At 48.7% G+C, this 14,857-nt stretch overlaps 1 protein-coding gene across 3 annotated transcripts in view; it reads right to left on the bottom strand.

Moving 5' to 3' along the window:
• The window catches only part of PTPRA (protein tyrosine phosphatase, receptor type A), a 99,631-nt gene that overhangs the window by 44,139 nt on the left and 40,635 nt on the right, over window positions 1-14,857 (bottom strand). For 2 of the 3 annotated variants that reach the window (XM_021394000.1, XM_021393999.1), the window contains one exon: window positions 9,253-9,323. In XM_021394000.1, the coding sequence (XP_021249675.1) occupies window positions 9,253-9,285 (33 nt within the window). In that variant the 5' untranslated portion in view covers window positions 9,286-9,323. Of the gene's footprint in view, window positions 1-9,252; window positions 9,324-14,284; window positions 14,306-14,857 lie in introns of those variants that run through there. The other variant, XM_021394001.1, reaches the window with a different exon arrangement.

Below are 14,857 nucleotides of genomic sequence, written 5' to 3'. Positions count from 1 at the left end.
AGTACAACGTGATATTTACTACTCGGAAACACATACGGATATTGGAGCCAACCTTTTCAAGCAGCTCTATCTACTGAAACGACCTAGGAGAGGATCTGTGGAAGGCAGTGCTATTTTCTGTCTAACAGCAGCCACGTGTAGCAGCTGGATCAGGAAGTGCTCGAAGTCATGGAGGCTGGTGAGAATAAATAGCTTTGTTCCTTCTCAGCTGGGCAATTCAGATCGGAACCGGTTTATGGTATCAATTAAAAGCCATCTTGAGAAGTAGCACATTTTACCAAACAAAGATTGTAAAGTGTGATTAGAACGAAATGAAAACAAAAAAGAAGCTCGTTGTATGACCCTCCCCCAAGATATACATAGAATCATAGAACTATTAAGGTTGGAAGAGATCACCAACATCATCCAGTCCAACCGTTAAATACAGATACATGTACCCAATTAGACCACTTAATAGATCTATTCAGCATCAAGGGGAGGGTCTAGGACCACAGTTAAAGGGAAGGGAGCATCTACATTTTGCCACATATTTGATGGTGTTACATCGTGCAATCCCACTTAGTTTAATACTGAATAGGTTTGAGAAAAGCTTATTCAGAACCTGATGTGAAGAAGAAACTGGAATGACTGGCATTTAGGCACTGATCTACCCAAACTACACATCAAGTCCTTTACAGTTGAACACATCTGCGTTTTTAATTTACTGTAAAGGACAGCAAAGGGGAATTCACCTCTTTGCAGACATGTATTAAAGGCAGAGGGAGCCCTCCCTGCTGCTCCTGCACCAGCGCTGAGCCAAGGCCTTGCTGCATTTTCCAGAAGTCGGCTTGTTTGCTGCCCAATGGAAAGGCTTCACACTTACTTTTGCTTTCTGTTTAGCTTGCACTGTCTTTCGCTTGGGACAAGCTCTGAGTTCAGCAAGTACCGAGTTCAGCAAGCGTTCTTCCCCGATCTGTTAATAAAAATAGGTGCATGGACAAAATAATGAAACCGTAAAGCAGACCATGAACCACTGGAGAAGAGCTTCCCCTCTGTCTAGTACTCACAGCACAGGTTTGCTTTCCCTGTGCTCCAAAGCAGTGATGCTCAAACCACAGAACAAGGACCAAAGGTGAGCCTGGGCGTCTCAGTGATATCTGCATCACATGGCTTTAACAGCATTTTCAATTAAGCACTTGATAAAGATTAATCATCGTCTTCAGCCAGCTGACAGCCATTCAAAAAGCACAGCAACAGCCGCTTTAGAAACAATGAAAACTCTTAAACACCTGCCTGAGGGATGAACAAACTAGTGTCTAGCAGATATTATCATTTTTATTAAAGGGCAAATAAAATTGAACCAGGGAGGAGATGTTTTAAAGCAGTTAATGGAGAGGAGAAAGTGGGCATCTCTCTAAAACATCTTCCCAAATGATACATTTCAGGCTGTAGTCAAAACACATAAAAGTAAGGAAATAGCTATTAAACGGGTTTTGATGGAGCCTCTGGCTGGTGCTCAGGAAAAGGAAAGCCTTTTAAAAATGAACAGATTCAGCTCCGGAGCAAAGCAGTGTAATTGGGGAAGGAGCAGCCAGGAAGAGGAGGCAAAGCTGATCGTCCATGGGCACCTGGCTGAACAGCAAAGGCGTACCAGGAGTCTTGGTTTGCTTGGTGCCTGAGGACACCTGGTTGTGTTCTCGATGTCATATGTGATGGTGGGAGCCAGGATGAGCGCAGGGAGCTGGGGCATCGCTACAACCCAATGGGCTGAGCCGACAGCTGGGCCCCAGGGGAGACACTACTGCTGTCTACAACTCCCTGAAAGGAGGCTGGAGTGAGGTGAAGGTTGGCCTCTTCTTCCAGAGATAGGATGAGAGGTAACAGCCTCAGGTTGTGCCAGGGGATAGGTTCTGGTTGGATGTTAGAGAAAGAGTGGTCAGGCACGGACACAGGCTGCCCAGGGAGTGGTGGGGTCACCGTCCCTGGAGGTGTTCCATAGCCATGGAGATGTGGTACTAAGGGGTCACTGGGCATGGTGGGGATTGGACTGGATGATCTTGGAGGTCTTTTCCAACCTTCACGATTCTATACATTGGTTTCCTGCGCTTGGTCACCTGGAGAAACCAATCTTCATCATGCACAACGTGTACACGAGCTCTCATCCAGCCGAGCAGGAGGCACAGCCCCGTCCTGGTGGTGCTGAGCTCCTCCTGCAGGTGCTGCCCGACCAGGGGCTGCCTTCCTTCAAGATCAGCAGTTTTCAAAGTGGTGACACACGGTGAGCTGGCCCGAAGCGCGCGGTCAACGCCCACGCAGCTGAAGGCAGCGATCCATTGCAACTGTAGTTTCAGAATGTTTCTTCAACGGTAATTTCGGGCACGGTTCAGCTGTGTCTTCAAGGGGACACCTTGTTCAGACAAGGGAGTCTGACCCCTGTCCTCACCAGGGGCTTCAGCTGTGCATCCATCCCCAGATGCAGGCTGGAAAGAAAGCACTCAAGCAACGCACTCCTCATTGCACAGCCCATGTCATAGAATGGCTTGAGTTGGAAGGGATCTTTAAAGGTCATCTAGTCCAGCTCCCCTGCATATGTAGGGCTTCACCATACAGAGGTCCTGAGCACCTCTCCTGATCACCCCCAACTGCATTCCTCAGCTTCAGCTGCCCCTCGAGCCATCCTTCCTGCTGTCTCATCTCATCTCCCTTTCCTGCTGTAGGGTAGGAATGGTCTGTAGCTGCAGAGTCCTTCCTGCTCATTCCCATCTACATTCCAGAAGCCCAGATGGAAGTTTAGATGCCATCCCAAACACAAAGCGCATTGCAAAAACAAAAGCATTTGGATACTCCTTGCTTCCCTAGGAGCACAGCTTTGCTCACACAATCTTCTTCACTTCTCCAGCCCCCTCTACAGAACCGAAAGCTGTCCACCTTAACGTTTTTGGGGTGGAGGTCTGTTTGGTTCTGTTGTCAGCGGTGTTTTTTTTTTTTCATATTTTTAATTGTCCTTTAAGTCCTGCAAGCAGAACTCTACCAATCACCCAGAACATCTGCTGGGGGAGCTGCAAGCCAAGCAGCGTGCTCTACCAGGAAAAAAAGGAAAGAGCCATGTAGAAAGAACGCACAGCTTCATAGTATAAATTCCATCCACCATGACACATTTCACTTCCCAGAGCTTTTTGCCTCTCTCCAGCTCTTCAAAGAGCTCCCTGACCTTGCCAGATTGCTCATCAAAGCGCACAGACCGACACCACCAAATGGCAGCAGCTCACTTCCAGGCTGGGAGGTTTGCAGACATTCAGCCACCGCTGCCACAATCTTTTTGCAGCAGCAAAGCCTCAGAGATTGCAGTGTTAATTTCCCCAAGCGTAGCGTGCACGCTGCTGCCTCATGAAACCAGAGCCTGCACAGAAGCACCTGGACAAATAAGAGACAGGGCGTACGCCTTGCAAATACATCGACCTTGACAGGTATCTACGCCGTGCATTCAACATGCAAGCCTGGGAATTAAATTCACTGTCAACAAGCAACAGCCAAGCAAAACCAAGCTTCCCTTTATCACTTTCCTCCCCCAGATGATCCTTCCTCGTTGCACCAGGAATAATTTACCTCTCCCCTCGGCTCCGCAGGTGGCAGCTGGCTTCTCTCTCGGTCTAAGGGCTATCACGTTAGGATCAAGCTCAGAGCAGTTGGCTCTCTGGGTAAGACTGATGAAGCTTTTTGTCTCAGAACTGGAGGATTTACGCATCAAAAGCTTGTCTGCCTCTCCCCAGCTGCTGTAGCTTACCTGCTAGCAGATACTGCTTCCCATAAACCACGTCCACCTTACACCGCCACGGGTGGAACATGGCAGCACTTGCGAACACACTGCTATTCCAGAGAGCAATTATTCCAGCCTGCCTCATCCTCCAGTGCACATCCACATAAATATATACATACACATACTTATTTGCCTCCGAAATGACTGGCTGTGAAAAGGGAACAGGTCCCCGACCAAGCAGTGCTTCCTCACCGCAAGGAGATCATGCGTGCGTGTACTGCGATGTGACAAATCTGCCTAACCATGGACTGGAGATGCAAGAAGTCCCCGTGCTGCTCATCACCTTCCTGCAGCAAATACAGTTTTGCTGTAGGGCACGACCCGATGATTTCACAGTCTTTGGTTTGCCTAAGATGGGACGAGATATTCGTAGCTGCCCCCTCCACCTTCAGTGTCCTCCCTATCGGTACTGCAAAAACACTGGTCGGAGAGGTGCCCCAAACAGTCTACGAAATAACTGCACTCTACACCAAAACCCCATAGCAGGGCTGATTACACTTCCTTTCCTTGCATTACGTAGCAGGCCCTTCTGCCACCCAGTTTACCCAAGAAGCAATGCGAAGGCGCTGATGGAAGTCTCCCTTGTCATAGGGAGGCCACTGCCACTCGGGGTTTCCTGCTGAAGACCTTTCATCTGCTCTGCTGCTTTGTTTGCTTCCTATCATCTGACAGCGGGGACTTTCTCTGCTAAATGGTGAGGATGGGGGATGAAAAGCCAACATCTGCACCGAGGATGCCCTGAACAAGCAGGAATGGGTGATGTAAAAGAAAGGAAGCACTGCACTGCTCCATCCTTCGGGGGCACGTCCAGCTTCCAGCGATGACTAAGGAGACTGAATGCCTTCCCTTCCGTGTTCTCACTTCCTCAGCTTGTCATCTCCTCTCATTGTTCCTACCACGATTAGATAAGCTCTGGTGGCAAGGAATGTGCGCTCACCTCTGTTATGCAATACCACGCAACCGGAGGAGCACAGGTTTTGCTGAAGCCAAATCAGCACTGCTTGCTCAGAAAAAGATCTGTGAAAACGATGGTTTAAATCACCCAGTGCTTGATGTGAAGGATATATCTTTTCAAGCAGACACAGATCAACTCATTCCTTTCATGGAACCAATACAATCAAAATAGAAATACGTCTGAAGTCGCTGACGTGAAAAAAAATATGCTAGATTCAGTTGTAACAAACTACGTTTGACTGCAGTTACCGTTGCTTGACTTCAGTGCAAACATAATGTTGAGGAAACCCTCAAAACTTAGCAAGAAATGCCACCGAGAAGCTGAGTACAGGATGCAGATGGCAGCTGCAACCCTCCCGAAAGTTTGGGCTGTGGCTGCTGCAGAAGGGCGAGCAACCACCGAGCTGGTGCAGCTTCCTGTCCCACACGGCTCACACATTTTCAAGGTGACATTGCAAGAAAAATAAGAATTATGAAAAAATGACCCGTTCTCAAAATGACACGAGAGCTGTTGAATTCCGTGCACCGATCGTTGCTAGCGAAATTAACGAACTGACTGCAGGCAGCGTCGAGATTCGGTCTCCCTAAACACCTGCAAGAGGAAACCTGTTTGTAGAACAAACCACCAGGAAAAAAAAAAGCACACTGCTATTCAGGGAGGCTGCTGTCAGCAGCGAGAGGGAGGAGGGATGTTTGTTTATAGGAGGCAGCTCCAGGTATGGCCAGCAGGTCCCAGCATGCATCCCAGCACGGTTTCTGTAAACAGCTGTCTCATTCAAGTCCACAGCCCAACGCTGGCGACGTGTGTTCAGAGCTGATGGCTGGGTGGTTTTGGCATGCAACAGGCCAGAAAGTCAGCTCGCATCAGCCACTGTCAAACTCAGCGTGGAAGTCTCAAGTGTCGTGGAGAAGCCTGCTTGACTTAGAATCATGGAATCACAGAATGGTTGGACTGGAAGGGATCTCAGAGCCCACCTAGCCCCTGCCATGGGCTGGGTGCTCCCAGCAGATGAGGCTGCCCAGGGCCCCGTCAAACCTGGCCTTGGGCACCTCCAGGGATGGGGAACCCACAACTCATTTGGGCAAAAGAGCACAACTACTTTGGATTTAGGAGCACAAGCACTGGTGATTTGTCATTTCTGTTCTTGGTCACCACCCAATGCAAAAGCCACCAGGGTGAAGACTTGTAAAGACAAAGGAAGGTCCTCCTGGCCACGTGACACACGGTGAAGGACAAGGTTGGATCCTGACCTGCCCTCTCCCCTTTGCTTCTCCTCCAGTTTGCTCACAGCTGCCAGCTAATCAGTGGGAAGACGAAACAATGGCACAGTGCTCCTTCCTGAGGAGTGAGGAAACGGATCCGGGGGTTCTGGTTGAGGCAAGCTGAATCTGAGTCAGCAGGGTGCCCTGGAGCCAAAGGAGCCAACCGTACCCTGGGGTGTACCAGGCCCAGCACTGCCACCAGGTGAGGGAAGGGCTAGCCCTGCTCTGCTCTGCGCTGCTAACACCTCACCTCCAGCACAGGGTGAGGGTTTGGCACACAACAGAAGGACATCAAACTATTACAGAGCACACGAAGGAGGGCTGCGAAGGCATCCCCTAACTTCCCCTGCTCCTGGAAATCTCCTCGGTCCCCACCAACAGCTGCAGCAGACGGTGCCTCTTCCACAGCCTCCCCTGCTCGTGCTCCGGCAACAAATTAAATTTCAAGTTAATCAGGGAACGCATACCAGAGGGGCGAGCCAACCACAATTACTGACTATTATCTCTCAGGAAAGATCTTTCAGTTATTGTGGGTAGCGCAGGAAGCATCAGCTCAGCGATCAGCGCGGCTGGTGACGGCGAGAAGAAAACCACACGCATTAAGCTATTGTGCAAATCCACAGGGCACGGCGTCTCGGTTCCCACCTCCCAAAAGATGCTGGCAGACCCGGCTGGGAGAGGCACGGGGAAGGATATGGATGATTTGAAGGTGGTGAGCAGCTTAAGTTGGGACTTCGGGGTGGCTCACTGCTCACCCATAGCTTCTAACCCATGTTCAGACTCATGCCAGGACAAGAACATCGCTGTGTCTGCGCTAGCTAACAGTCATCAATGACAGAATCACATAGATGGGAAAAGACTTCAAGGTCACCAAGCCCAACCATCAACCTGACCCGCTGAGTCCCAGCACTAAACCATGCCCCCAGTGCCACATCCACACCTCTTGTTGCTCTCTGCATACACCTGTGCTCTTCTCAAAGCGAGGGGAGGGAGCACTGACACGCCACCACCAGGCACATCTCTCACCCATGCACCGTGTGCTTCGCTTCTTCAGTAAAGAAAGAAATTCTCTTCATCCCTTTCCCCTCTCAACAGCAGTCTTTGAGAAAATGAGCACGTGCCAAGCAAAGTGCTTTAGACCAACAGCCTAACGTGCTCATCTTTTCTACTGTCTAGAACAAAAAAAATAAAAGGATTACAAGCACGTTATTTAATACCAGCAAGTTTGGTCAAATGTTCCATGACAATGATGGATTTCGCATCCACTCAGCATTCTGAGTAAAATAACAAGCCAACCTTTGTGCGTGAAACCTGGTTTTAAGTCACTCGAGCTTCAAGCGGTTCTTTCGTAGCTCTTCCCATTCCCGTGAGACACCATCATTTTAAATATTGGATAATTTGAGTCTGCAGCTCGAAGGTTTCTTCCAAACGTCAGCTTCTTGCTTTCAGAAGACAGACTGATGACACCGTACCTAATGTGCTTAATTAGGAATTTACAGGAAGATCTCTCCACGAGAACTGAAAACCCTTCAGATGAAATGCTCTAAGTGCAAAATCAAGAGCCCATCCATAATGACTGTTTACTCCCATCTCCCATGTATTTTGGGCCATGCTGTTTCAATCAGCAGTTCCTGCCATTGATGGGGTTGTTCCTTCCAGCGATGGAGCTGAACTCCACGAGAGGTCAAACATAATTGTCCCGGGCTCCCCCTAACCGGGGGATGTGGCTTTTTAAAAATCATGCTGGGATGAGAAGGAAAGAGGTCAGCGCATAAAATAAACACACGCATCAGGATGCTGTCACACAGCCCAGTCCTCCCAGTATGGAAGCAGTTTTCCCCTTGATTTCAGCAGCTTTGTTTCAACCACTACATCTTGCTTTCCCCCAAGCACTTGGCTTTTGCTGACCACTGCACCCGGGCACACAAACCCTTCTCAACGGCGCTCCGGTACTGAGGAACACAAGGAGAATGCTTTGCACAGATGTTCATTTTGTAAGAAATAATAATTCATGCAAATCCCTGCTCCAAGCAAATTCCACAGTAGTGCATCTTATCGCAAGCCAAACAAAAAGCACAGATACATCTGAGATCCATAAACCTGCATTAAAAGAATTTGTTCTTGTTACGGCTTGAATTTCCCCCTCTCCCTCCAACTCCTCTGCCAGTAAACTACCCAGCAACACTAAACAAGCAAACCACTAATTCCACAGGGGCTAAGAAGAAGCTTAAACCCCAATTACGATATAAAGTAGCGCAGCTGTGAACGGCCTATAGATATAACACGCTCCAAATTCACTCAGAATGCTTTGTTAAACATTTACAGCCCTCACAAATGCATCATGGAGAACTACTGGCGAGAGGTGGATGGTTGGACTGGATGACCTTGTAGGTCTTTTCCAACCTTGGTGATTCTAAGATTCTATGATCATCCAAGCCATGACGTTGGTCCCATCCATCGCACCACCAAACCTGGCTTCACGTTGGGCATGGGCACATTGAGGGGGTTGGCCATGCTGGTGGGAACCCGGAGCCTGGAACTTTTTCAAGCTCACAATTGGAAATGTTCGAAGAGCTCAGGAGTGCGCAGAGGATCCTGAAGCCTATCTACAGTCAGAAGGCAGAGCAAGCTGTACACACTTGCATTTCCTTTCCCAGTTTTGCCCAATAGCTCATTGCTTTTAAGATCAGGGATTTTCCTCTATTACATTAATCAAGAACGGAGTACTCCCTTACCACATTTGGAGGCTGACCAGCTTTCCGCAGAAGTTTAAGATGGTGAAAATAAACTCATAAAACATATTTTTAGGGTTTGTGTTTGTTTTTTTTTGTTGTTTTTTTTTTTTTTTTTTTTTTCAAATGGGAAGTTAGAACCTGACTTCCAACCCAACCACTAGGCTTCAGCAGAACAAAAAAATCCCTGTGCTGAGTGCTCCCAAACAGGAGTCATGCCCCTTCCAACACAACGCCAACAGAGACCTTATTATCCTTTGGGGGAGGAAGTCGGATTTTTTCCACTTAGCTGTGTTCCCAGGTAATTCTTAAATAAGATTTCCCTTCCCCCTGTGTTTAAAGGGACACTTTGCTCTAAAACAACAAGCTATTGCCTTCATGCCACTCCAAATTGCCGTCGTTGTGTACCGAGCCCTAAAATAGAACGATGACTGGTCTGCCACCGGGAAGCTCCATTTTAGAGACAGCGCATTCCAAGATGCCACAATTAATAATGATGCTTCGTACCTTAATTATCGTAAGCAAATCGTCCACCTGCATGTCATTAGGAGCCCATAAAGGTTCTTCCAGCGCTGCCCCTGCAAACAAACCAGAAACACCAAGCTTTTAATACCAAACAGTTACAATTCAGCAAGATCTCTGCAAAACAAAATTACTACTGCTGCCAGCAAGGCAATTTCACTTTGTTTTATCTATATGCAGAATGACATTTTTCATTACTGGCCAAGCTAGAGACACGTGTGGGGACAGAAGGAAGGAAAAAAATGAGAAGTTTTAAACACAGAAAGCAAGTCTGTAGGGTTAAAGTACTTTAGGGCAGGGTCAGTGGAAAGAAATTACAGATCAGCAGCAACAGTTGAGAAAGACTCTGACGTTCACAGCTTCACTTACTATTTGAGATAATATAAAAATATAAAGTTTAGGAGGGTCCACAGGTAGAAATAGTAGAGAGATCATTTTTATGTTAGTAGAGGCACCACAGTCATCTTGGGCTCCCATGAGAATGCAGAGGTTCAGTGCATGTTCATCTTTTCCCACCCCAAGGAAAGAAGCACATCCATCACCACGATTTCTGGTGGCCATGTACTCATGGGTTTCCCCAAATCCAAGCATCCCCAGACACAGGTTATGGGGCCAGTGCAGCCCAAAGGCTCTCTGCATCTGTTTGCTGCCCTACATCAGCTCTGACGCAGCAGCAGGCTCCTTGCAGGACCAAGCCCTCCTTTCCTTAATCCCATTCTGTGAGGTGATGTAGGGAGTATGAAATTAGACACCTGAAGCAATTCTAAAATTGGAGTTGAATATATTTAACTGAATGAATGCTTCTTTTTCCCCCTGTCGACATCTCCCAGCCTCTGAGGCCACCTGATGCCAAGGAGCTGAGGAACTCAGCACAAGCCCTGGGTGATCTCCTTGCTGCTCCTCACCTGCCTCAAGGGTTGGCTCCATTAGACAAGTCTCAGCACTTCAATCTGATGGGCACACAGAATGCTTTTTACCTCTACAGAAGAAAAAAATCTGGTTTTTTTGGGTGTAATAGAACCAGGACTTTCAAAGCAATGAGAGCAGGCGATCATGCTGGCTCTGAGTAGAGAATCACAGGATTGCAGGGGTTGGAAGGGACCTCAAGAGATCACTGAGTCCAACCTCCTGCTAAAGCAGTTCCCTACAATAGGTCGCACAGGTCAGTGTCCAGACAGGTCTTGAGTTCATCTCCACAGAAGGAGACTCCACCACCTCTCTGGGCAACCTGTTCCAGTGCTCCGTCACCCTGACCATAAAGAAATTCTTCTGCATGTTAGTACAGAACTTCCTATGTTCAAGTTTGAGGCCACTGTTCCTTGTCCTATTGCTACACAGCACTGAGAAGAGCCTGGCCTCATCCCTTTCCCTCCCACCTCCCTTTACATGTTTATAAACATTGATCAGATCCCCTCTCAGTCTTCTGAGGCTGAACAGACCCAGGTCACTCAGCCTTTCCTCATACACAAGATGCTCCAGGCCCTTCATCATCTTTGTGGCCCCCTGCTGGACTCCTTCAAGGAGATCCCTGTCTTTTTGGAACTGGGGAGCCCAGAACTGGGCACAGTATCTAAGTGTGGCCTCACCAGGGCAGAGAAGAGGAGGGGAGAATCACCTCCCTCACCCTGCTGGCCACGCTGTTTGTAATGCACCCCAGGATCCCATTGGCCTTCTTGGCCACCAGGGCACACTGCTGGCTCATGGCAAACCTGTTGTCCACCAGGACCCCCAGGTCCTTCTCTGCAGAGCTCCTTTCCAGCAGCTCATCCCCCAACCTGTACTGATGCATGCAGTTATTCCTCCCCAGGTGCAAGACTACACTTGCTCTTGTTGAACCTCATCAGGTTCCTCCCTGTCCAACTCTCCAGCCTGCCCAGGTCTTGTTGAATGGTAGCACAGCCTTCTGGTGTGTCTGCCAATCCTCCCAGCAAACTTGCTGAGGGTGGACTCTACTCCTTCATCAAGGTCACTGATGCTGGCCAGAATGGCTGCTCAACCCAACCAGCAACATTTAGTGTCAGACAAACACTTTCAGATGGACCCCACTGAGGTCTGGGGTGCGATCCCACATGACTGAGCATGCACTGCTGTGCCCATCCAGAAACCATTCCCTTTGACACCCAGCAGCAGATTGGAGCAGGTTGCCCTGGGAGGTGGTGGAGGCACAGTCCCTGGAGGTGCTCAAGAAGTTTCAGCGTGCAACATTGCTACTGATATTCGCATGGACAACTTATTCATTCTTTCAAAGATGCCAGGCTCTGTGCACCCAGATCGAGCTGCACATGTCCCCGTTCATTGCAGAGAAGTTGGACCAGATGACCTTTAAAGATATCCTCCAACTCAAACGGTTCTATGATGCATCTCAAGATGTTGCATTGAGCGTTGAAAGAGAATCAGCCATGAAGCTGAGTTGTACAAAGCCTGGAGCGAGACACATGCAGTGGACACTCACATCTCCTTCCAGGATGCAGCCAACAGGAAAAAACCATGCTGGAAGGTAATGAAACAAAGCAAATGCAAAGACAGAATGAAAGCAAAACATCGAGGGCCGCAATCCAAGTGCATATCAAAGTCGATGCAACACGTCTGAATAGGTTTTAGAGCAGGCTCTGTTTTCAGATGGCTGTGACTCATGCACCCTCTCCTTCTGACAGGTACAGAGCACAGTGCAGACATGCACTGTCACGTACGTAACAGTAGGAGCATCTCGTGTTACAAATACTCACAAGAATATCTTGCAGCTACATTTTAGATGTTAGTCACACAGCCATCACAGAGACAATGTGATTTCCAAAGAGCCAATGTACAACAGAACTGAGAGGAGGGGACTGCTTTGTGCTCCCCCAGCTCTGGCTGCACACAGGGTTGCACCTGGCTGCCACGACTGCTTGCAAACAATTCAGCCAGGTAAATATCTATTCACTCTCACAGCACATCAACAGAAAGGAAGATGCGTCGCCTATAGGAAGGAGATTCCATTTTCTACAACCAATGTTCAGTTTTCCAAGACCCAGAGCATGGGGAAACCCAACACTGATCCAACCCATGCAGTAACTCAAAGGTGGTGGAGAAAGAGCTTCAGTTATGAAGGGGCAAGAGGGAACGGTTTTAAACTAAAAGAGGGGAGATTTAGGTTGGATGTTAGGAGGAAATGTTTTACTCAGAGGGTGGTGAGGCCCTGGCACTGCTGCTCTGAGAGCTGTGGGTGCCCTATCTTTGGAGGTGCTCAAGGCCACGGATGTGGCCCTGAGCTGGTGAGGGGCAATATGATTCTCACATTCTTGTATTTTATTTAGATTCAATGAAAAATTAGTTTTACTGCTAAGAAGCAGGTGAATGCATGCTTTCTTAAGCAAGTGGAAGATGAAGAGCTGTGTGCTTGCCATCTCGTCTGCAGGCTCCATCCCCTGGAGAGGGGATGGTCCAACAGAAGGTCCAATGACTGGCAATGCCTGGTGTGTCAGGAGAGAGTGCAACCACGCTTACAGAATCATGGATCATCGAATATCTTGGTTGGAAGGAAGCCATGGGAACCAACACTTGCAAGTGGGCGTCCAAAACTAGAGCTTCACTCAAGCTGGTCATTTGTGTGCTGGACTATCCTCATCATCATGGAACAATTTTACCGGCCGATGTCACTTCTTTTATGAAAGGAGGAATACAAGCTCAGGAAGGACCCCAGTTAGAAAGTGCTTTGAGACTCAGAATCATCAAATCATGAAGGTTGGAAAAGAGCTCTAAGACCACCAAGTCCAAACTCAACCCATCCCCACCATGCCCACCAACCATGTCCCTTAGTGCCACATCCCCACGGTTCTTGAACACCTCCAGGGACAGTGACTCCACCACCTCCGTGGGCAGCCTGTGCCAATGCCCAACCACTCTTTCAGAGAAGAAATGTCTCCTAATATCCAAACTTCAGACGATGCCAGCAGGTTTGTTATTCAAGAACACTTAACGCTAAATAACGTTGCACGCTGAAATGCTTAAGATTTGCTCCCCACTCATATGGGGTTGACAAAAGTGGCCTACAGTTATCGAGCTGCTCCGTCCCTTATTAAAATAATTAAAGTAGCAGTAAGCCAGGTATTAGCTGGCTAGACAGCCCAAATCCCACCGCCTGCGTAATCCACCTGAAAGCCAAGTGTTCCAAGGGAAATTAAAGCTGCCTTTAATCCATACAAATCTCAGTACAGGAATCTGTTATTCTCCCGCCTCCTGCCGCGGGTTACTCCTGCTGTGCACCCCTCAATGCTGCTGGAGCTTTGGGGGCAACACGACACAAAGACGGACATTTTAGTAGCAGAGAGAGCAAATTTTGGATCTTTCAAGCATTCCGTGGCGCAGGCAGCTTTATGCCTGTGTTGCAACAGGACGCAGTTCTCCCCGTGCTTGGTGTAATCATACGTATCAACACACATAAATTAGGACAATTTGAGCATAAATGAGGCGGCGTCATTATGCTGATTTAGACTGTAAGATTGTGCTCAGTGTGTTTGCAGTCTGCCACGATCCTCCGGGACGGAGCCACGAGTGAGCTGGAGGAAGAGGAGGATGGCTTTCTGCAAGTCCACCGGGCACGTCTCCTCAAAGCAAACCCAAATGGGGAGGAGAAAAGGGGCGAGGAGACCTGCAAGGATTGCTGCCACACTGCCATTTCCTCCGCCTGAAATACTCCTTCCTAAAGATTCCACCCTATCCCCATTGTGATGCATGAGGCAGGCTGATGATCTATGGATGGAGGCAGGGGGAAGCTGCCAGAAAAATAAACCACCGGGGTGCAAACGCTGATGTGAACGCAAGAAAAATAAAGGGTAGGAGACTCAAATCTTCCCTGTTTTATCAAACCTACCATACAGACCCAAGCCGTCCTCAGCAGGATGAGATCCTCTGCAGGGCTGTGGGTTCTGCTCCTCCCAGCTGGTACCAGGGGAGCTCCCGAAGCCTTTCAATTTTCATACCTAAACCAGTTACTAATTTAGCTGCCAAGTGGGATCATTACGATGAAAAATCCTACCTGTGGGAATCGAGCTCTCTCACTTCAGAGGGAATTCGAGCTCCTATTCTCCAGGATCCAGCCAGGAGTATTTCCTCTGACAGACGCGCTGGCACTCTGCCTGGCTCTGCACACACTGCAGAAGAGCGCCGAGCACTAAGCTACCACTAAAAGCGCTTGAAAAAAAATAAATAAAAATAATCAAGTTTGGGCAAAGCATATGGTAACACTTATCGCGCCGCAGGTGAGAGCAAATACAATGCGCTCTGTGCAGCACGAAGTAGAAGGATGATGAATTTCCAGAGAACAACAGTGCTTAAACACCAAAGCAGCCCAGGAACAGCGAGCCCAGGTGAAAGGTTGCTCAACGCCCTCAGCCTCGGTGCTGTTGCACTCTTGCATTTCTTTGCCCCTTTGATATTATAAATATCAAAAGATGTTCCTCTGGAGCGCCCAGAAGCTGCATGTCTGTGGCACGGAGGCAGGGCATACCCCCAGCACCCCGCGGGCTGCAAACAGCACAAAATCCCATGGAGGCACCTGGAGGACTGACGATCAAAGCGACCGGCGCTGCTGTGCGCAGCCAGACACAGC

The sequence above is a fragment of the Numida meleagris genome, chromosome 4 (assembly GCF_002078875.1).
Source record: "Numida meleagris isolate 19003 breed g44 Domestic line chromosome 4, NumMel1.0, whole genome shotgun sequence".
NCBI classification, from domain to species: domain Eukaryota; kingdom Metazoa; phylum Chordata; class Aves; order Galliformes; family Numididae; genus Numida; species Numida meleagris.
Note: the sequence above shows the minus strand (reverse complement) of the source record. Positions and strands in the feature narration are given on the sequence as shown.